General features: G+C 46.7%; 1 protein-coding gene across 1 annotated transcript in view; it reads right to left on the bottom strand.

Moving 5' to 3' along the window:
* The window catches only part of fras1 (Fraser extracellular matrix complex subunit 1), a 747,542-nt gene extending 745,010 nt beyond the window's left edge, over positions 1 to 2,532 (bottom strand). Inside the window, exon 1 of the mRNA XM_085963231.1 lies at positions 1,539 to 2,532. Within this exon, the coding sequence (XP_085819357.1) occupies positions 1,539 to 1,611 (73 nt within the window). The 5' untranslated portion in view covers positions 1,612 to 2,532. The remainder of the gene's footprint in view (positions 1 to 1,538) is intronic.
* Between the last annotated feature and the right edge of the window lie 20,942 nt (positions 2,533 to 23,474).

Below are 23,474 nucleotides of genomic sequence, written 5' to 3'. Positions count from 1 at the left end.
AGAACAGCTACGGCGCAGGATATAAATGTCTGCATAACAACTTCCCCTCTAAAAACAAATCTAAATCACCAGTTAAAGGCGCTTATACGTATTGTTTGGGGAGGGGCATTCGCAGAGGTCCAGTCGGGTCAGTCTCCTCTCCCTCCCATGCCCTGCAGCCAGGGACCCGTGTCATACAAAGCATGAGAACTTTTTATTTCTTAAGAAGGTCATGATTGTTTGCGGTGATATTGTAATATTGTTTGATTGCCTTTTACAAATTATACTAAAGTACAATTTCCCACGTTATCAATCCGGTAACCAATTTAACATAATCCGGGTACTCTTTTGGATTGGGTCTGTAAATTAATAAAACTTTAAAGGAACCTTAACAAATTAAATTAAAATTTGGTTGGCCGGGGTGATGATGCACTCCAGTCCCCGTGGCGCCCACCGGTCGCAGAAGGCCTCAAGCGTGCCGGTGGACACCGCGTGCTCCATCTCCAGGACCACCCGGGTGCGAACATGGCCACGGAAGAGAGGCAGGCATCGGGCCGAACTGCCCTCTCGATCGCCCGCTGCCTGGACCAGTTGATGGCCTTTTTGGCCAGGCCCAGGAGCAGTCTTACAAGGAGGTCCTCCGATCTGCCAGCTCCCCATCGCACCGGGTGACCAAAGATCAGGAGCGCATAATAATCCATGTAAAGAGAGCCTTGCTAAAATGTGGGTCCCACCAGTTCATATCAGATTTAGCGAGGTGAAGTAATAAGCACTCTAAAGTGTAAATCAGATGTGCACTTGACTATTTCTAATTCCTGAGATATAATGTATGCCTGTATACAAATAATTATATTATTATATATATAAACCATAAGAAATGTTGCCCTTTTAAGCTAGGTTAAAAGACGGCGGCCGATTTATGAATGAGCAGCAATGACAAAGTACTTACAATTCGGTCACTTGGTTCAGAAAAATAGCAACCGAAATGCAAATCAAAAAGTAAACATAGATAGGAGGATCTGAGTTATTTCAGGGACTATGCTATCTGTAATATTATCACACTGCAGTGCCTTTGAAATTTAGGCGATCACAATGTTGCCCCTGATAAATGAAATGAATGGGAGTAATTTGTAGTGACTTTTGCTTCTGAACAGGAAACGGTGCTGGAACATTGCAGACCATTCACGATTCACTGATAGCAAACGAAGCCGCAATAGAATTTCTTATAAATTGCAGTCTCACAAAACTATAACAACTCGTGAAACTAGGTTACAGTATCTTCTTATTTTACATGACTCATTTTTAAGATTCTGTGTGCTCATTTCAGTCGCAGTTTAGGGAAGCTACCTGAATTGCTTTTCTTTTTCATTCTTGGTGTCGCTCGTTACTGTTAGGCTGGTTACTAAAATTAACCTAAGGACGAATACTTGGTCAAACATAAATACCTGACAAGAATATAATCAATATAACTAATTGAATATTTGACCGAAAAAAATTGTAGAAAAGAAAAACATTGTAAAGTACAATACTTTATAAACTTGAATGTTGCATGTACCAACCTTCACTCTGCTGCGGCAAGGTTACTAAGCCGATCAACACAGCAGCAACAACCCAAAGGCTCAAGTCATTCATGATGGTGATCCGGTTTAAATAAAAGGTCTCTAGATTGTTATTATTTTCGTTTCAGTCTAAAGCCGGTAGACAGCACGTCCAAAAGACATCTCACAGATCCTTGGTGCCGCTTAAGTTAATGCATCGGGGGCGTATAAATAAATCAATGACTTTTCTTTCAGAGCACTTGCAAGTTGCGCCCGAGCCAAATGTTTTCATGTGTCTGCGGGTGCTCCTTCCAGTTTTCAGCACGTACTCCTGTTGGGGGTGGACTGAGCTGCAGTTCAGAATAGTGGTGAGTTTTGGGAGCAGAGAATCCGCGCGGATTTACTCGCTGAGCTGCTGGCTGGAAGCGATCCTCTTACAACAGCAGAGATTTACCTTCCTGGCCAGCGGTGCTCAGGGGCTGGGCAGAGACTGCGAGGAGGGAGGGGGATCCCGGGGCCTGCTCTTCAAATCCAAACTTCACTTTGACATCATTACGCCCCCTCCCCCAAAAACCTCACGCAAGGTATTTGTAGCGTTTCAGCGCCGAACTCTTCACCTTCTTCAGAAGATCGCAATTACCCGCAAGTCATCTGAGCTGAAATTTCTTTGCGACGTATTTCTCGGGGAACCCTATACCTTATGAACACAACTTTTTTTTTAAAAACCCATAAAAATGGTATTTCTCTGAGAAGAGCGTGGCCGGGTTAATCCGGCGGCAACAGTGGCTGTGGGGAGGGAGGGGGAGTTCAGCCTGCCAGCTCGCTGCTGAATGCAGCAAATCCAGTGCTCCAGAGCCGCCGGTAGTTGGTGTGGAGAGTGGTCAGACGGAACGAAGATGAGGGGAAAGGGGTGCAGGGAAGTCGAGCCTTGTCTTTAGAGAGAGAGAGAAAGTTTGAAAGTCGGAGAAGGAGCTGCTGCTTGGTAACATTGGGCACAGGCCGGGAGCCCACTCAGTCACGTGAATGCAACCCGATCCCTTCTGAACCCTGCTGCTACATTTGCTTTTTGTCTTTCGGGGTGGCTTAAGCTCTCTATCAAAAGCGGAACAAATAGTTTATGGGGTGGGGAACAACTGTTCCGAACATTGCGCTGAAGCAGCTGCGGTAATCCGATGAAACGGAGCAAGTCTCCTCGGATAATTCGCATAGTGCACTGATGTGAGAATCTCATTTTTAGGATACACGAATATTTTATTCACACAAAACGCTTTTTTCCTATAAAGATTCTAAGAGCTTATTTTATTTATACACTAAAATCACGGAAAGAAACGCGACCGCGTACCCTGCCTTCAATCTTTTTTTTCAGAAGATGCAACGTTTTCTCGATTTGTGGCTGTGAGAAAGCTGCCTTTTTAATTTACAGTATTTCTCTTGCGACAACAGATGGCGCCCTCCTGTGTAACTTCGGACGCTTGTCTGTGATTCGCATGCAGCGACGGTGGAGAACATGCTTTCGTCAAATTTAAGAACACTTCGCATTCATTTACAAACACAAACTTACATTCCAGGCTGCAAAAATAGTCTGATTACAGTAACTATTTACTTTTTTAAGAACGCTTGGGGGTGCAATGGAAACAGCACTTCAACTTCATTCATGTGCCTAAGTATGATTCTAGACAGCAAGGGGGAGAAATTCGGTTGGTTGCGCCAGTGATTAGCGCCTAAAGAGGCCGAGAAGTGGGGCGTTAGCCAATTTTCGCCCATGCGCAGTGAACCCAGCGCCTCTTGCTATATTGAGTGGGTTTTAGCACGCGCCCGTTTGCGGGCGCAGGCAGATCATGACGTCATTTCAGTGTGCAACGCCTTTTTGGCGCCCCGGACCGGAAATTGAGTGGCACCCACCTCCGTTCCGCCTGGCACTAATAGTGACAGCTTGCTGGAATGTTCCCAAGTCCTTCTCTGGTTAGGGGGGCGCTATTTAAAGGGGACTGCACTAGTATAAAAGCGGCAGCCATTTTGGGTGGGCATCTTGCTGGTGTTGGAGAGAGTTGCTGACCTTCAGTGGGAGAGCGTACTTTTCATTGAGCCAGCGGTGCCTTTGGACCTTCAGCCCTGTCCACAACAGTTTGCTGGTGAGATATTACTGCGTCTTCTTTCACATTATAATGGGAGCTGCTTTGGAGGGGAACGTCCTGCTGGCTGAACATATGGCAAGGGCACAGAGGCGGAGGGAGAGAGGGCCGGGAATGGCCAGAAGGAGGAGGGGCAATGGACGTCGCCAAATGCGACCGTACGCTGCCAGGGTTTTCAGGCAGCAGGTGTCATACATTGCCATGTCGGAGGAGCAGTGTATGCGAAGGCTCCGATTCGTGAAGGATGTGGTGACTGAGCTGCGCCACCTGCTTGCTGAAGATCTGCAGCCGCGGTTACAGTGCAGGACCTCTCTGTCGGTGGCCGTCAAAGTCACTGTTGCCCTAAACTTTTTCGCCAGCGGCTCGTTTCAGGCAGCAACTGGGGACATTGCAAATATTTCTCAATTTGCAGTGCATTGCTGCATCCGGCAAGTTACAGCTGCCCTATATAGAAGGAGGCGGGAATTAATCACCTTCCCTTTGACCCTGGAGAAGCAGGGGGAGCGCGCACAGGGCTTCGCAGCTATAGCGGACTTCCCCATGGTGCAGGGCGCCATTGATTGCACCCACGTGGCTTTGCGGGCGCCATTACAGAATCCCGAAGAGTTCCGCAACCGCAAGGGGTTCCACTCCCTCAATGTGCAGCTGGTCTGTGACCACCAGCAGATGATCATCGCGGTCAACGCCCAATTCCCTGGCAGCAGCCACGACGCGTTCATCCTGGCACTCTGACGGGGCAGCACCGCAGCATGCGCCACAATCGGCTGGTCCACAGATTGATGGCCTGCTATGGTGCTGCAAGGGCCCCGGGTAATCCTGCCTGATCCAGCTAGGGTGGCAGCAGTCAGTGTTCGCGTGGCCTCAATCTGCGTGTGCAGGAGGCCAATAAGTGAATGCGTGGCAGCACTGAGCACTTGCGTGGCAGGTGCCAGTGCTTCGGAGAAGCCCTGGACAGTCCTTTTCACTGCTTCGGACAAGGCCGGGACAGCCCTTTCCACTGCTTCGGACAAGACCGGGACCGCCCTTTCCACTGCTTCGGTCAAGCCCTGGACAGACCTTTCCAAGGCTGGCCCAAAGCCCTGGACAGTCCTTTCCATTGCTGCCCCGAAGCCCTGCACACTCTTTGCCAGTGTGCCGATGGAGTCAGGCATCCTCCCCACTGCAGCCATCAGCTCAGTGTGCCTGAGCCGAGCCTGGGCGCTCATTCTGAAAGGCTACGCACCTCCTCTGCACTCTGTGCAGCAGTCATCGTGGCCTGCCTCGCCCTCTGGGGAGACGGCCCCCGAGCTTCCCTACTCCCCTCGCATTGCTGCAGCCCGCTGGTTCCTGCAACTGATTCCTCATCAGAGACCCCAGCCCCCCCTCCCCTCCAGGGAACTACTATCCCCAGTCTCCAGATGGGCTGGCTCCCCTGAGGCTGGCACGGATGTTCCGGCTTCCTCCTGCTCGTCGCCTCCGGAGGCAGTGGCACTGGCAGCTTGAGGGCCCGGCTCCCGAGCTGGTGATGCAGCATCTGAAAGCAGGGAGGTTGAAGAGTGGCTTTAGCAAAAGGACAGGGTGGCAGCAAGGGATGCAAGATTGCTGCAATGCTATGACATGGGTCCAGAGTGAAAAAGCATGCTGGTGGGGGGAACAAGTAGAAGGAGACAGCTCAAAAAAGTGAGGACCTTACCATCGCTGTGCACAATGGGGTCGGCAGCTCCAGTGGTGACAGGACCAATCATACGGCCTCCAACAATCTGGTGGACTCTCTCTTCGAGATCCGTGAGAGTCTGGAGTTGAGGACGTCCTCCTCCAGTGCTGAAGCTGCTCCTTGTGGTTCCTCGCCAGCTTGGCCTGCAGGAGAAAGGACGGGAAGTGATGAAACATGATGCCCTGAGTTGTCATCTCATGCCCCCCATGGTGGAAGAGCCCTTACATGATGCCCTGAGTTATCATCTCATGCCCCCCATGGTGGAATAACCCTTACATCATGCCCTGAGTTGTCATCTCATGCCCCCCATGGTGGAAGAGCCCTTACATCATGCCCTGAGTTGTCATCTCATGCCCCCCATGGTGGAATAGCCCTTACATCATGCCCTGAGTTTAATGTGCATGTGTGTTCCCAGAAAGGGCCATGGGTGCTTGCTGACAGATGGCCAATGGGGCATCGCGCACCCTCTGGCCATAAAGTCAGGTGCAGATGGAGGGATGAAGAAGTTTGCCGAAACACCACTCACCCTCACAACCCGAGTGAGGTCGTTGAATTTCTTCCTGCACTGCACAGGGCTCCTGGTCACCATGCTGTTGGAGTTGACCTTTTGAGAAACTTCCCTCCAAGCCCTTCGGTATTCCTTCTGATTAGGCCTCCTGCCATTGTCGGGGTACAGCACAGCTCGCCGGCACTCCACTGCGCCTACCAATTCATCCAATGCCCCATTGGTGAAGCGCTCCGCTCTCTGCCTCACCCTCTCCATCTTCTCAAAGTTTGTAACGCCACAGAATGGCCAGCTCTGATTTTGAGGCCTACAAGGCGCAGAGTGTGGTTGTTGATCTTTATTGACCCTCCCCTTTAAGAGCTGGCCGGCGCCTGAAAGTCTCGTGGTCATCGGTAATTGACAGCACCTGCGCTGCGCCCGCCCGCCCCGATATTGAGTAACGCCGCCAGGTTAGCACCTTAGGAGTCCCGTGTAATGCCTGATTTTGCGCCTCAATCACCTTTAGGGGCGTTGCTACCCAATATCACGCGAGGTGGTGATAAGTTGCATCTGGCTATAAAATTTGCGCAGCGCCAATTCTAACACCCCAAGCGGGGCTATACCCAATTTCTAGGCCCAAGAGTCAGCACAGGTACTGAATTGTGAGGGCAACACAGCACAGGTATTAATTTGTGCGGTCCGGCTCAGCTAATTAAGCCTTATCCAACATCACATGCATTTCAAACAAAGTTTACTAGATAGCAATCAGGAGCTTGATTACTTGGTCAATTTTCCCTGCCATAGTCCAAGGATTCTGAGATCAGTAGTAGTAACCCAGCTGAGATAAGCTAATTTAACAGAGTCCAGGGATCAAATCTGGACTTTCTTTGTACCACATTATGGAGTACGTTTATCCGCTGAGCCATTGCAATTATGAGATGGTAGGAAATAATTATTTATTTCCTCAGTATCTGTTGTAAAGTTAATAGTTTACTTCCTTATCAATCATAAATCATCCCATATCCATGAACGTCCATTTCTGTCAGATTTCCAACATCAGCAGTATTTTGCCTTTTTCCTTTAGTTTTATACTTTTTGTTACGTTTGCGCACATTAAAGTGTGGGATTATACACCTTCTAGTTTTGGCATCCAATGTCTATTTTGAGCACCCCGGGGTCGACTTTCACACAGACTGGGGCAAACAAGTAACAGCAGTGGTGAGAATGCTTACAGAAGAGTGGGAAATCCCCCAAAAAGCTTATGTCTATTCATCAATATTAGTAGCTTCAGTGTTCCAGAAAACATGTATCTGCCAGTGGTGGAAAATGTTGTCATGTTTAGCAGCCTACAGAGCAAATCATCGCTTGCTCCTGCCTTTAGTGCAGTGCAAAACTATGCAGACCAGTGCACTGGAAGAGAATGGCTACTCCATGACCTCATCTGCCCTACAACATGGGAGGGGTGCAACCCAAGAAATTCATAGGGCAGAAGCCAGACCTTTTATGTTTTATGCCAGAAATGTAAGACCTACAGACCATAGAGCCATAGAAGTTTACAGCACAGAAGGAAGTCATTTGGCCCATTGCGTCTATGCAGTCTCTTTACCAGAGCAATCCAAAACTAATCCCACTCCCCAGCTCCCTTCCCCTTCCCAAAATTTTCACAGGTTTCTCAGGAAAAGCTTAACCCACTATGTTGATGGTCATGACTGCAAAGACAAACCATATATGATTGGAAATAAGACCGCATGTTAACAACAGGCAATGGGGTGAATTTCTGCTGGGATTCTCCTGACCATCGACCGTAACCCCAACAGAAGATCCACAAAAACCCTGTAGAAATGGCGTAAACGGCTTTTCCATCGTTTGTATGTATTTTTCATCAAGGCTACAGTGGAAGATCGGAAGAACCTCCATGGACATTCACCCCCATCGTGTTAATTTACTTGAGATGACCGCAACTTTCCCAACATAACAACAGTGGCTGCACTTCAAAAGTAATTCACTGGATATTAAGTGCTTTAGGGTGTGAGAAGGCACTACCTAAATGCAAGTTCTTTCTTCTTTATGTATGTTTAGACTGAAATTGTACCAGCAAAATGCCAATAGTGCACATAGACCATAACACTCAAGTCTACCAGGACTTTGCAGAATATTGACCCAGATTTTGCAGTAAAAATAACGGTGAGGCTTCCGGCGACCATATATGCGCAGTTAAACACGGAAATGAGGAAATTGCTGCTCGAGTTGCCCGACTCCTCCAGAAACTTCGCTATCGGTATCTCGCCCAGAGACTCGACATTGAAACACGTGGAAGGGCATGATGTTGTGGTACTTCTGTGATAGATACACACTAAACTCGTCAGAGAAAGTTAAGGTTTGTTCCATTCCAGTTTGAGTACATTTTTAACAGTGTGATTAGTCTTAATTACTGGCAAACAACCTCTCTTACACTGAAAATTAACTTTTACAAATGTGGAGTCTCATTTCTGCAGATTTTAATTATTGTTGGAGATTTTAAAAAATTTTAATTAAAAATGTAAATTTTTTTTTACTTTTTCTGTCTCTTTCATCACTCTCTCTTAATCCCATCTTTCTTTCCCGCTCTTAATTTTGCTTTCTGTACATGATTTGGTATTGGATTCTAACTTAAACTTCTGGTTCAGACTCTGCGTGCCTCAGTAAGTATTCTTCAATCTGATTGGTTAAGGAGATACACAGTTGATACACCTGTTCACACAGGTCCCAGATCCCCTGTGGAGGGCGCTGCGCCAAAATTGATTTCGAATCACTGCAAGTTCCAGCGCAACGGCCCAGAGAAAGTCTGTGGGAAGTGTAATGAACGGCTGGCGACGTTCGTTCACCACTGACCGTAAAATCCGGGCCATTAACTTTAGTCTGGATGGACACCTGTTACTAATCCATTCTTGATTGAAGGGACTCTTGTAACTTCCAAAATTGTTTGACGTTCTGAGAGTGGAAGAACATTAACAACTTGCATTTATATAACACCTTCAATGTAGAAAAATCTCCCAAGGCACTTCACAGAAGCATAATCAGAAATAAATGTATGTCGAGCCAAAGAAGGAGATGTTAGGAGGGGTGAACAAAAGCTTGGTCAAAAGCTAAGTTTTAAGGAGAGTCTTAAATGAGGCGAGGGAGGTCAAGTGGCGGAGGGACAAAGGCTGGGAATTACAGAGTGTGGGGCAATAGTGGTGCAAAGGGAGGGGGGATGCACCAAAGGCAAAAGTCAGAGAAATGGAGAATTTGGGGGGGGGGGTGCGGTTGTAGGGCTGGAGGAGGTTACAGAGTTAGGGAGGGACAAGGCAATGAAGGTATTTGAACACAAGGATGAGAATTTTAAAATGAGACAGGAATGGATCAAAGATGCCGGCAAAGATACAGGCATCACATTTTAGAGGTTATTGCAGAATTGTCTATGCAGAGGCTGGCATTCAGAAACACCATTCCAAGTAGTGTAGTAGAACCATATAAGTTTGCAACACAGAAAGCCATTCAGCCCATCATGTCTGTGTTGACTGTTACAGCAATTCAAAACTCCCACTACCCTGTGTTCTCCCCATAGTCCTGTATCATCTTCTGCTTCAGACGTTTGTATAGTCTTCTCTTAAAGGTGCAATGGTACAACTCCCTATGGCAAAGGATTCTATGCTCTAACAACTCTGTGTAAAAATTCAAACCAACCTCTTCCTCACTTCCTTAACGACAATTTTAAATTGATGACTCTTTGTGACTGACCCCCCAACCAAAGGAAATAATCTTTAACTCTTCATAATTTTAAAAGCTTCTATTAAATCTCATCTTAGCCTTCTCTGCTCCAGTGGAAATAGTTGATTATCTCAAGTCTCTCCTCATAACTATAATTTCTCACCCTTTGTATCATACTGGTGAATCTATTAATTACACTGCCTTTGGCTTTATTTGCTTTCTGTAATGAGGTGTGCTAAAACTACACACTGAATTCTAACTGTGGGCTAACCATTGTTTGTATAAGTTTATCATTACCTATTTGCTTTTGCACCTTATGCCGCATTGGTAAAACCCAATATGCTATTGGCCTTTTTATGTCCTATCCACCTGCATTCACACTTTGAAGAAGTACGTATAACAAAATTGCTCACTCCAGCCCAGGCTTTTCCGCACAGAAGCAAAATTTTCACTCCTATGTTTTTCTGCCCATAGGTCTCTTATTTATTATTTTGCTCCTAAAATGCTTTACTTCACAATGCTTTGTAATAAATTGCATCTGCCACCTGTGCCGATTCTGCTAACCTGTCTTTTTCCTCTTGAAGTCTTTTACAATCCTCCAATCCGTTTACCAAACCCCATACTTTTGTGTTATCAGCAAATACTGTGTTCACTACACTGATCTATAATCACCTGATTTATCCTCTCTCATTTTGAGCGGAGGTGTTACACAGACTACCTTTCAGTCCCCAGCAAAATTTGCCTATCTAAGGAGGATTGAAAAGTTGTCATCAGAACCACTTCCCTCTCCTCTCTGACTTCTTTCAACAGCCTCAGGTGCATGCTGTCAGAGCCCATCATTTATCCACTTTGAGGTCTGCTAATCCTTTTCAGAATCAATTCCTTTTCTGCAGTTATCACTAGCAATTGTTCCACACCTTCCTGTAGAACACCTGCAGCCTCTTTTCCTCTCATCATTTGTAAAAATTGACACAAATATTTATTTAATGTCTCTGCTACCTTTATCCTCCACAGCTAGATTTCTCCTACCCTCATTTTAATTATTTTGCATTTAACATGCTTATAAATTACTATTTAATTTTATATTATTGTTAACCTTTTTACAGATTCACTTTTAGCCCTTCTAATCTCTCTTTTCATGTCCCTGATACACTTTCTATATTCCTCACGATTTTCTTTAGTACTTTAGTCTTTGTTTTTTCCTATGTCTCTCCAATAAGTTTCAGTTAGGTTTTAATGTGGTAGCATTTCCACAGGTGGTTCTTCCAATCTCCCACCACAACTACGGTGGAAGGTCACTGGAAAACCCAGAGAAGTAGCATAAACAGCCATTCGTGTCATTTCTCCAGTTTCCATCAATCTTCTTCTGAAGTTATAGTGCACAATAGGAAAATTCCAGGAAAGTCTCTCTATTTATCCACAGTTCTCTGTCATTTAATGCACTCCCATTTTGCCTTATAGGAATATATCTATTTTGTACTCTAAAGTGTCTCATATTTGAAGATTCCCCACGACTGATTCATCATCCTGGAGATACTCAGACAGCATCTGTAGAGAGAGCAGACAAGTTAACGTTTCGGGTGCGGATCCTTTTCAACCTGTTTTGACAAAGGGTGCACCTGAAATGCGAACTTGTCTGTTCTCGTCACTGATGCGACCTACGTGCTGAATGTTTCCAGCATGGTCTGTTTTTGTTTTAGATTTCCAATATCTGCAGTTTTTTGCTCTTTAATTCATCATCCTGTTTTTACTTTCACCTTTGCTTCTGGTTAATATAGGCCTGATCCCTTGTCACCTCACTAAATTTTGCCTTTTTTCAGTCAAGCACCCTTATCTTTGACTCATCATGATCCTTTTCTACTTTCACATTGAGCCTAACTATGTTGCAGTCGCTATTTCCCAATTGTTCTCCTGCTCCCACATCAGTCATTTCGTTTACCCCATTTCGTTTCCCAGAATGAAATCAAATAATGCTTCTTTCCTTGTTGGACTAGACACATACTAATTTAGGAAGCAGTCTTGGATGCTTTCTAAAAAGAGTTCCCCACTTTGATCACTTACATCCCAGTCTATCTTGGGATAGTTAAAATCACCCAATGCTATTGCTGTTGTTCTTGCATCTCTTTCTGTGCAATCTACTAGTATCCACCTCTGTTCTCCACTGTAATGCACACTGAGAATTGTACATTTTCCATTTCATAGGGGGGAAATTTAACCCCCAGGAACAGGTGGATTTGGGTTGGGTGGGATGTTAAAATGTAAAAAATCTTAAACCCGCCTCGAACTTGCCCACCTCTGGTTTCAACAAAGGCGGGATGGAGGGGCAGGCGACCAACCCCCTCCCAGGAAGCGGGGGCACTATGTTAATAGGGCCTCAGATTTTATCTCCATTTTAGGTTTCTCGGGCCTCGAGAAACTTGGCAGCTAAGTGGGGTGGGGGGGTGGGGGTCCGAGGACTGCTGCATGGAAGAGGTAAGTGCTTTTTCAGCACTTCTTGTGGGCCAGGAGAAGCAGGAGTACTTCCCCCACCGACCCCCCCCTAGCATACCTGTTTCCCACTCCAGGTGATTGGAGCCTCCCATCCAGTGACTGGACCACCCCCCCCCCCCCACCCATGAACCGATCCCCCCCACAATCGGCCCCAACATGATCACCGACCCCCCATGATCACTGATTCCCCTCTGTGATCACCAGCCCCCCATCTCTGCCCCCGATTTCTCTCCGACCCTCTGTGATCACCCTCCGACCCACCAAACCACGTTGTGCCCCGCCTCCCCCCCGTGCTCCGCTCCCTCCCTGCCTCCCCGTAAATATTGGGATCTCTGTCTCTTTTGAAAATGTTGTAACTAGCAATATTAAGTTCCCAGTCCTGTTCATACTTGAGCCATGGCTCCATTAGAACTATTACATCATACCTTTGCATAGCTATTTATACTTCTAACTCTCCAATTTTGTTTTGATTACTTTGTGCACTCATATACATACCACTTAGTTCTGATTGCAACTTTTGGTAATCTTACTCTTTTTAATAAAATAAGACTAATAAGACTTGCATTTATATAGTGCCTTTCATGACCTCAGGACATCCCAAAGTGCTGTACAGCCATTGAAGTACTGTTGTAGTGTAGTCACTGTTGTAATGTAGGAAACGCAGCAGCCAATTTGTGCACAGCAAGCTCCCACAAACAGCAATGTGATAATGACCAGATAATCTTTATTTTAGTGATGTTGATTGAGGGATAAATATTGGCCAGGTACTGAGAATAACACCCCTGCTCTTTTTCGAAATAGTGCCATGGGACCTTTTACGCCCACCTGAGAGAGCAGATGGGGCCTCGGTTTAACGTCTCATTTGAAAGACGGCACCTCTAACAGTGCAGCCCTCCCTCTGTACTGCACTGGAGTGTCAGCCTAGATTTTTCTGCTCAAGTCTCTGGCGTCAGACTCGAACCTTTCCCTTCTTGCTCCTTCTTAAGATCTGTTCTTTGTTACTGTCCTGTTTTTATATACTTTTATCTTTCTCACATCCTTTGACCCTTTTGATTTGCTTTCTGCTTCTTCCCTCCCGGCTATTGGTTCAAACCTTTCTCCATAGCACTGGTTACTCTCCCAACTAGGACATTAAAATGCTTTACACAGGCTTATCTTTTCTACTGAAGTACGAACTAGCATTAACCTTGTTTGCTATTTCTTCCCAGGTCTTTCTATTTCACTGCAGTCGTGGGTGTTTAAATTGATATTCCAATCAATCTTGTCTTTGTTCCTCCAGACTTCATCAATTCCTCACTGAGAAAGTGTATCTTAATATTCTTTAAAAGGTGTTTGCAATAATATTATATAAGCTATTTTTTTCTTGCTATCATTTTGGAATGTTGCCAGTGTTGCTGTGTTGAGTTGGGCAGCTATAAATTATTCTCTGCATTATCAGTAACAGCCATTATCTAACGATTTACAAGCCCACAGTGGCCGATTCTCACAAAATAGCACTGTCACAGATTGTGTTGAGCGGAGGAGGCTATTGTGACAGGACAGGGAAATGTCCAGTTATATGCCATGACTGAACCTGAACAGTCTATATGGCAGGTAGATAATATAAAATGGTTTGAGAGCCAGCTAAGGAAAAAAAATCATGATCTTATTATTCATCTGTTCCCATTAAACTGATTTTTGTTTGTTTAGCCAGCTTTTTATGTTTCACCATTCTCATATCAATTTAAAATCAATCCCCACAATTTTTTGACACCAGAGAGATCCCCTATACTGCACAGTTACCAAGGCCATGTACACAGTCACGCATATCATTAGTCACATTGCTTGGAGATTAGGTCATCTTTAGCACAGTGCTATATTGATGAGTCTGATAACTTAAATCATTCATTCATCTTCCTGGCTGATATCAAGTGAATCATAATGGTTGCTAGTGAAAGATTCTAGAAATACTCAGTTGGTTGCCAATCCTGGATAACACCTAGGCTCCAAAAGCACCCCATCCACCACCTTAAACATTCACTCCCTCCACCACCGGCGTACCGTGGCTGCAGTGTGTACCATCTACAAGATGCACTGCAGCAACTTGCCAAGGCTTCTACGACAGCACCTCTCAAACCCACGACTTCTTCCACCTAGAAGGACAAAGGCAGCAGAGGCATGGGAACACCACCACCTCCAAGTCACACACCATCCTGATTTGGAAATATATCGTTGTTCCTCGACAGCAGCTCACCACCACCTTCTCAAGGGCAATTCGGGATGGGCAATAAGTACTGGCTTTGCCAGCGATGCCCACATCCCGTGAATGAATTTTTTAAAATCGGGAGCCCGATTTAAAAGTTCACTGCTGCTGTGCAGGTTTCCCAGAGGCCGGGAAACACGTCAGTGAAAGGGAGCGGGAGCTGTCTGCTCCACAAAGTAAATGCCTTTTCCAGCATTCCTTGTGGGCCAGGAGGAGTAGGAGTGCTTCCACCGACCCCTCAAGGAAGCCTTCGGCCTCCCCCCTGCCAATTGTGGCCTCTCACCCCAAGCCATGATAGCCAAACTTCACCCCACCCCAAGCCACGATCTCCAGAACTTCATCCCCCCAAGCCGCGACCACCAAACTTCACCCCACCCTCCCCCAGCCAAGCTGCGATATCCGACCTTCCCCCCTCCCGATTGTCATTCTCTCTGGCTGCTGGGTGGGAAATGGATCAAAAATATGATAATGAGCCACCGTTAAGTTTGGCAGCACTGCCACGCCCTGTCCTTGCCGGGTTCTTCAGCCATTTCGATCTCACCTGCACCGTCCTCACCTCCCCGTAAATATTGGAGCCAACGTCTTCTTGCCAAATTCATCAAAGAAGAATTCAGATCGTGGAGTTATGAATGAACATTTCTTTATTAACACACTTATAATAATGCAATTAGCATATTAATATTAAACTGTAAGTGTAATCAATGTGCTAAGATAGACATTATTGACAAATAATATCTACGGTTACAAAGATAGTTTCAAGTGTGTTACAGTAACTCAGCACCAGCTGGGCTCTACTTATTACAGGTTGATATTATACCCAATTTCCAAGACTGACATAAAGGCCGGAATTTTAATCTGGAGACGGGTAGGGAGCTGGGGGGTGGGGGGGAAGGGGGCGGTGCTGGAACGCAGTCAGGAGAACAGGTTTCCCACAGGCCCTGCCAAATTTAATGGCTGGGCTGAAAGGATTGTTACTAGTCCTAGCCCCTTTCGGGCTACCCAAGATCAGGCGTATTCCCCAGACGTTCACCTTCAACTAAAGTTAGAGGTAGCTGAATCCTAACGACACTTAATTGGGTCTAAAGGTCTAGACTATCTCTCCCTAAAGGAAAGGAATGACCTGAAGATGTTGCCATCCTCCAGATAGCACTTTTAATAAGCTTAACTAGACTATAACCTTCCGGATATTATGAGGGTCTGGAAAACTCCTCCAGAATTCTGCAACTCCTCACCAAAGAGTATACAGGGATTGAGTTTGCGAGTTTGATACAGAAGTACTATGTGAGACAATTCTAAAAAAAATAGTTTTATTAAAGAACCGACATGTAACTTACAGCTGGTGATTCAATCGCAACATTAACAGTTCCAAATACAAATAGCTTACAATTCTTATTATCAGAGATTCTTATTCTCAAATCTTAGCTTTGTTACATTTTTACATTTCTTAGTCTATTCCAGAATATCCACCAAAATCAAATACCTTTGATCCCCGAGACTCAAAGAGTTAAAAACTTACAAAGCCTGCCTCTGAAGCATGAGAATTGCTTGCCCCTTTCAGCAAATTCTATTTTCCCATTTGAAAATTCTATATTTATACCCTTTTTGCTGTGGTATATCCTTTGAAGTTTTCTGCTGATGTAAGCTAATTATCTCTAGTCATTTTCCTGTTGACTCCTTCTATTCTTCCAGTCAGTTCAGCTGTTAGCTTGCAGAATTATGTCTGCTGTGTAGGTGTCTCAAGCTTATCATAAAAACAATGTGACAGCCGTGGTTCTATTTGATTTCATTTTTTTATCAAAGTCTCCTGTTTGTATCTTTTGCATTTAGAACACCTCAACTGGTTGTAATACAGACTTCGTGTCTCCTAGGTGTTACAAGTTCAACACAAAAACAATGTGATAGCTGTTGCCTCCCGTGTTTCATTTGATGTTATTTTTACGAAGGCATTCTGTGGCATTCTTTTTACAATGTGTAAATTAAAAACACCTCAACTAGGGTGATCTATGCAATTCTTATTTACCTCAGTTGGTTGTGCCATATAATCGTGTCTCCTGTTTCATTTGATGTCAGGTGTTTCTTTCACTTGATGTCATTTTTACAAAGGCACATGTTTCTTTAATCTTTCTGTGTTTCTTTCTGAAGTGTTGGTTTATAACACTTAACTGGGTATATACCATTGTGTTCCTTCCAAGCTGCAGACCTCCTGGAACCTCCAAACTTTTACTTCAATAGGGCTATTGTTTCAGTGTCAACAACCCATCTTATCTTAAAAGCCTGTATGCTGTTTACAGTTTTTGATTGTTAAGGCTTCCAGACTTCCAGACCCAGTATGTCATGTTTTAATAAATCAAAATTCTGTTCATGTGTATTTTTCGGAATATGGCATATTCTTTCACAGGGCCTGATTAGCATTTAAAATCACAGTTTCCTGCCTGTAGCCAGCCAGATAGAGAGACTGGCTAGCTGTCAGGTGGGTAGGCCTACGGCACCAGGCTGCCGAGAGGAGTAAGGGAAGGATCGGGGTGGGGGGGGGGGGAGGCAGAATCGGAGGCTGGAGGTGGTTCGGGGGCCAGAGGGGGGAGGTCAGCAAGAGAGAATTGGATATATTTCTGAAGGCTAAGGGGATTAAAGGTTACGGAGAAAAGGCGGGGACGGGGTACTGAACTGGTAAGATCAGCTATGATCTCAGACGAAGATCAGCCATGATCTCATTGAATGGCGGAGCAGGCTCGAAGGGCCGAATGGCCTACTCCTGTTCCTATCTCTATGTTTCTATGTTTCTATGTGATCGGGAGCCAGAGGGGGGAGGTTGGAAGGTGATTGGGGGCCGGAGGGGGGAAGTCGTAAGGCTGGAGATGGAAGGTCTGAAGACCAGAGGGGGTTCAAGGGCCAGAGGGCAGATTGGAGGCCGGGGAGGGGGGGCAGAGGGGGGAATCGGAGGCTATGTGGGGAGGGGAGGGGGGTCGGACCCCTCGTTTGGGAGGTGGGGGGGGTGTCTGATTGCGGGGGGTTGGCACTTGCATCCTGGACCCAGCAAACCTCGCATCCCTTTAGCTGGCAGGTTCCCTGAGGCCTGGGAAACCTGCCCGGCCACGGTTAAATTTAAAATGGTGGTTCACCATGAGGCACGGAGCCTCGTTATAATATTTAAAGTGTCAACCCGCCTCCTGCAAACGGGTTGGCTGCCTGCCCTGCTCCACCTCCGTTAAAACCGGAGGTGTGTGGGTTGGGGTCATGATTCCGATTTTTAACTCGTTACCCTCCCACCCGACCCCAACCCACCCATTTTTTGGAGTAAAATTCCCCCCCAAAGTCACTAATTTAAACTTATACTGTGTACAGCTGATAAGTTAACAGCTTTGAATAGGCAAGTCCATCTGATATATTAAAATATAGTCCAAATTATTGCTGATAAGCTTGTAACTTTAGTAAAGATTTCCACATTTTCTACAACATCATCCTCCCAAGTCAGTGTGTAGGTTGGTGATTTCACCTCCCTCTGGGATGCTCAGATTCATCTTCAGGATATCAGTGTGATGAATTTCCATCTGCTGCCCTAATAGTTTGGCCTTTTGTCTGTTCCCTCTCGGTAGCACTAATCTTGCTTCTATTCTCATGAATTTAACTTGCATACAAGTGATACATTGAATTATTTGCCTGTTTCTGTCGAGTGGAATTCTTTACCTTCCTTGAACTCCTGTGACCGCTCTCAAAAGCCTTCTAGTAGTCTTCTCTGTTTAACTTGTTTCTGACCTTTTGTGCTAAAAATGCCATCTTATATACATTTAATTCTCTTTTCCATTTCAGCCAATCTATGTGATGATGTCACTTGCAGGTATAGCTGTGAGAACTCTTTTCACTTTGTCTGTCTGTAAATCATGGCCCAAGACAGCATGAGCTAAGGATGGCTCTTCTTTAGGTTGTTCCAGACCCTTCTTATCTTAACGTAACCTTCCATTTAACAGGAACAAGCTTGGGTGTGCCGAGCACCAACCAGTGGGAACCAGCTGTTACCTGTGAAAGATCCTTTTGTCCTCAGGTACTGCTGGCCCATGCCACGTCCTCACGCAACCTTCCAGCTCTTTCATGACTGATCATCCATACCTATGGGGCACAAATTACAGATGCAACCTATAATTACAGGCCTTGACACATTCACATCTTCAAAGAGTTTCAGAAATGGGAGGACTGCAACATAGCCTAACTGCATGATATGGTTACTTAACGACATCTGCGGTGAGCTGGGTTTTGACATTTAAGTCAATGGAAAGGAAAATCGGGAAGAGAGTAAAACCGGCGGCTGATCTGATCCTACCAGGTGAGTTAGATTAAAATGACCCTCACTCTCCGTGTTTCCATGTCGTTCTGAGTTTAATACACTTTCTGAAGTTTATAGGACACAAAACGAAAGCTACAACAAGAGTGTGATCAATCGGCTGTCTTCACACACACGCAGCCTCTGTTTTTAAAGGCTGGCAAATACTGACACCAAGGGGGGAATTTTAACCCACAAGAAGGGATGGGCCGGAGTCGGGTGGGGACTTAAAATTAATGATTTTTTGATCGCAACCGCATTCCGGCTCCAACGTGCCCACTTCCAGGTTTAACGGAAACACGTTTGGATGCCTGTGAGTAAACTACTTGCTGAAGTTGGGGCTTTATCTGAGGGAGGATGTTCTTGCCATGGAGGGAGTGCAGCGAAGATTCACCAGACTGATACCTGGGATGGCAGGAATGACGTATGAGGAGAGATTGGGTCGATTGGCCTTATACGCGCTGGAGTTTAGAAGAATGAGGGGATGTCATTGAAACTTATAAAATTCTGTCAGGCCTGGACAGACTAGATGCAGGAAGGATGTTCCCGATGGCCAGGGAGTCCAGAACCAACGGTCACAGTCTAAGGATAAGGGGTAAGCCATTTAGGACAGAGATTAGGAGGAATTTCTTCACCCAGAGAGTGGTGAGCCTGTGGAATTCTCTACCACAGAAGGCAGTGGAGGCCAATTCATTAAATATATTCAAGAAGGAGTTAGATATATTTCTTGAGGCTAAAGGGATCAAGGGATATGGGGAGAAAGCAGGGACAGGGTACTGAGTTTGGATGATCAGCCATGATTGCATTAAATGGCGGAGCAGGCTCGAGGGGCCGAATGACCTACTCCTGCTCCTATCTTCTATGTTTCTATGTTTAATTATTGTAGGCGGGCGGGTAATTATTGGTGCAAGTAACGTTCATGGGAGATGTTAATGGGTGTTTTTAAACTGTATTCAACTTAGCTTTAAATTTAATGTCTGCAACATAGGTTTCCCGGAGCTCATAAAACTGACCGGTGAAACGGAGGTGAGTTTGAGCCGCAGTTCAGGTGGGTATTTAAACTTGTCATTGCCCATCCGAATAAAAGCTCACTTATTACAGCTGGTGGCTGTAGGTCCTATGACAGTGCACCATCAGAAGGAATGAGCTCCTCTGAAGAATCGTTCTTATGGACATCCTGCGACATCTGCTGCATGCGCGAAGGCCGTGGATTGAGATGAAAGAAAGGGATATGGTTTAGTCATGGCAAAGTCAAAATCTTGACAATCACCATAGAGCCTTGGGGGGAAAAATTCAGTTGGTTTGCTAATGGGGTGCAAAGCAACTAGTGCCTGGGCGCGGTGATATCTGCGCCTCTCGCGAAATTGACCGGACATTTTACGGCGGCGCTAAACAATACCGCCCCGATCTCCTGCGCACGCAGATCTTGACGTCATTCGAGCGTGCAACACCCTTGTGGCGCCCCAGAACGAAAATTGAGTGGTGCCCCCCTCCTTTCCACCTGGCGCAAGCAATGACAGGTAGACTGGAATGCTTCCCAGTTGCTGTGGGGCTGGGGGGGGGGGGTGGTGGGGGGCGCTATTTAAAGGGGGCCTCTTCCTGGATTTTTGTGTGGTAGACATTTTTACATCACTCGTTCTGAGAGAGAGAGAGATTCTGAGAGAGAGAAGGAGAGACTTCTGCATTGAGTCAACGCTGTGTGAAGTAGTTTTGGCTACTGAGCATCACTTTGCAGGTACTTTGGTTTTTGACCTTCATTACTTTGATTGCCAAGAGAGTATGGGAGCTGCACTAATTGGGGACGTTGTCCTGCGCGAGCAGAATCGGAGGCCACAGAGACACAGAGAGAGAGTGGCAATCATGGCCAGACGGAGGAGGGCCAACAGGCTTCTGTACAGGAGACCTTACCCTCCCAGGGTATTTCGCCAACAATTCTCCTACATTAATATGTCTGAGGAGCAGTGTTTGCGAAGGCTGCGCTTCAGCAAGGAGGTGGTCACTGAGCTCTGCCACCTGCTGCAGCCAGATCTGCAGCCTCTACTGAGGACCAGGACGTCTCTGTCGGTGGCAGTGAAGATCACAGTGGCTCTGAACTTTTATGCCACTGGCTCCTTTCAAGCAGCTACTGGGGACATCGCCAATATCTCCCAGTTCATGATCCATTGCTGCATCCGTCAGGTCACAAATGCCCTCTATAAAAGGAGACGCCAGTACATCTCTTTCCCCATGACATGGGCCAAATAGCATGAACGCGCATTGGGCTTTGCGAGGATAGCGGGCTTCCCCATGGTGCAAGGCGCCATTGACTGCACACATGTGGCTTTGCGTGCACTGCATGAGAATGCAGAGGATTTCCGCAACCGAAAGGGCTTCCATTCCTTAAACGTCCAGTTGGCTTGTGACTACAGACAGCTGATACTCACTGTCAATGTCCACTATCCTGGCAGCAGCCACGATGCATTCATCCTGCACCAAACTACTGTGGCAGAACTTTTCCAGGCACCTGGCTAATGACACCGCTCTGTACGCCCAACACCCCTGCTGAGCTGCGGTACAATGAGAGCCATCTCGCTGCCAGGAACATCGTTGAGCACACAATCAGCATGCTTAAGCAACGGTTCCGCTGTTTGGACCACTCAGGAGGAGCCTTGCAGTACTCGCCTGAGCGAGTCTCCCTCTTCGTTGTTGTGTGCTGCATGCTGCATAACCTGGCAATCCTCAGGACCCAGCCAATGCCACCAGGCCTTGGAGCACCACCAGAGGAAGAGGAGGAGGAAGAGGAGGAGGATGATCATCAGCAGCACCAAGGCGGGAGGGAGGCCCACAATGTAGAAACTGGAAGGGCCATCTGTCAATGTCTTATAGCAAGCTGCTTCTAGGCTCCTGCTGAGGAAATGGCTTCTGCCATTGAGAACAACATGAATGAAACCAACCCGCAACCCCTAAGCCGGCCAAGGCAACAATGATTGCAAAGACTAAACATGCACATTTTAAATACAAAAACTTATTTATTTTACAAACTCTGTGTGTGTCATTTCCTCATGATAAACTAATAGAAAGAAACACAAAAACACAATCATTAACATAACTGGTTTTCACAACCTGGAGATAATGTCCAAAACACTAAACAAAAGTTTGACCACGAACCTCAGCCTTTAATAAAAAAATGACCAACATTTTGTCACACCTCCTACTTTTTGCCCTTCGAGGGTGATCTCCTTCCCTTGTGCACTTCCCCCCTTCCCACCCTACTGCTCCTTCGTAATGGGAGCCCAGTGGCTGCAGCAAGGCTGGTGGAAGGCTGCTGATTGTCACAACCTGAGACTGCAGATGCCCTTGAAGGACGGCCTTGACCAGCTCTGGGCCTGGAGGGCCCGGCTGCAGACTGCACCAACTCTGCATGGGCGGCAGCAGTCTGTCCTACAGGTGGTGGCAAGTGCAGTGGAGAAGTGACAGTGGTGGCAGCAGGAATGCTGTCATCTTGTGAGAGGACAGCAACTCCCTGCTCGACCAACACACTGGCACTCCCACGGGGCAGCACTTCAGCATCTGGAGCAATCAGATGGAGCACAGATTGTTGGCCTGCTGCGGCGCGGTGAGAGCCTCAGGGACATGTGTCCGAATCAGCGAGGATGGCAGCAGTCAGTGCTCGCGTGGCCTCAATCTGAGTCTGCATGAGAGCAATCAGAGATGGGGTCATGGCAGCCAGTGACTGAATTGCAGCACTAAACATTTGCGTGGCATCCGCCTGTGCTACAGCGAAGTGCTCCACACTCCTTGCTAGTGATTCAATGAATTCAGGTACCCTTCCCACTGCACCCATGAGCTCAGTGTGCACGTCCACTGCCTGGGTGTTCATTTCAGCGAAGAGCCGCTCCTCCTCTGTGTCCAGTGCAGTAGGACTCGCTGGCATACTCTCCCTCCGGAGAGAAGCCCCCCGAGCTTCCCTACCCCCATTGCGTTACTGCAGCCTGCTGGGTCCTGGAGCTTCACCCTCATCAGACCCTTTCTCCCTGCTCCCTTCCAGGGAAGGCGTGTTCCCAGTGTGGGCATGGGCTTCCTCAGGAGAGGGTGGTGCTGATGCTCCGGCTTCATCTTCCTCCTCGCCTGCAGCTTCACTCCCACTGGCAGCTTGAGGGCCCGTCTCCTCAGCTGGTAAATCACCATCTGAAAGCAGGCAGGTACAAGAGTGGCTTTAGCGTGAGGACAGGGTGGCAGCAAGGGAGGAATGAGTGCAGCGATTTAGTAAGTTGGATTGAAAGTGTCAAAGGCTGGTGTTGTGAGGGACAAGTGGAAGGAGAGAGGACAAAAAGGTGATGACCTTACCATTGCTGTCCAGAACGGGGTCGGCCTCTCCAGGGGCGACGGGACCGATCACCTGGCTTGCCACAATCGTGTGGACGCGCACCTCAAGATCGCTGAGGGGTTGCAGCTGAGGCAGCCCTCCACCCGTCCGTTGCTGCTGTCTCCTGTTATGAGATAGCTTGGCCTGCAAGAAAAAGTACAGCGTCTGAGTAAATATACAGCCATGGTCTTGCCTGATGTGCCTGCCATAATTGAATAGCCCTTAATGTAAGCAGCCATGGTCTTGCCTGATATGCCTGCCATAATTGAATAGCCCTTAATGTAAGCAGCCATGGTCTTGCCTGATGTGCCTTCCATAGTTGAATAGTGCTTACTATATGCAAAGTGTGGAATGTGCATGTGTGTTTCATGAGTGTTGGGCATTGGGGTTTTAAGACCCTCTGACCATAGAGTGAGGTTGAGATGTAGCGATGGAGAGGTATTGAAAAAAAGCCACTCACCCTGACGACCCGAATGAGGTCGTTGAACTTTTTGCGACATTGTATATGGGTTCTGGTCACCGTGCTC

This window comes from Somniosus microcephalus, chromosome 2 (assembly GCF_052327205.1).
Source record: "Somniosus microcephalus isolate GS21.2 chromosome 2, FLI_Smic_1.0, whole genome shotgun sequence".
NCBI lineage: Eukaryota > Metazoa > Chordata > Chondrichthyes > Squaliformes > Somniosidae > Somniosus > Somniosus microcephalus.
This window is presented reverse-complemented; position numbering and strand designations above follow the sequence as displayed.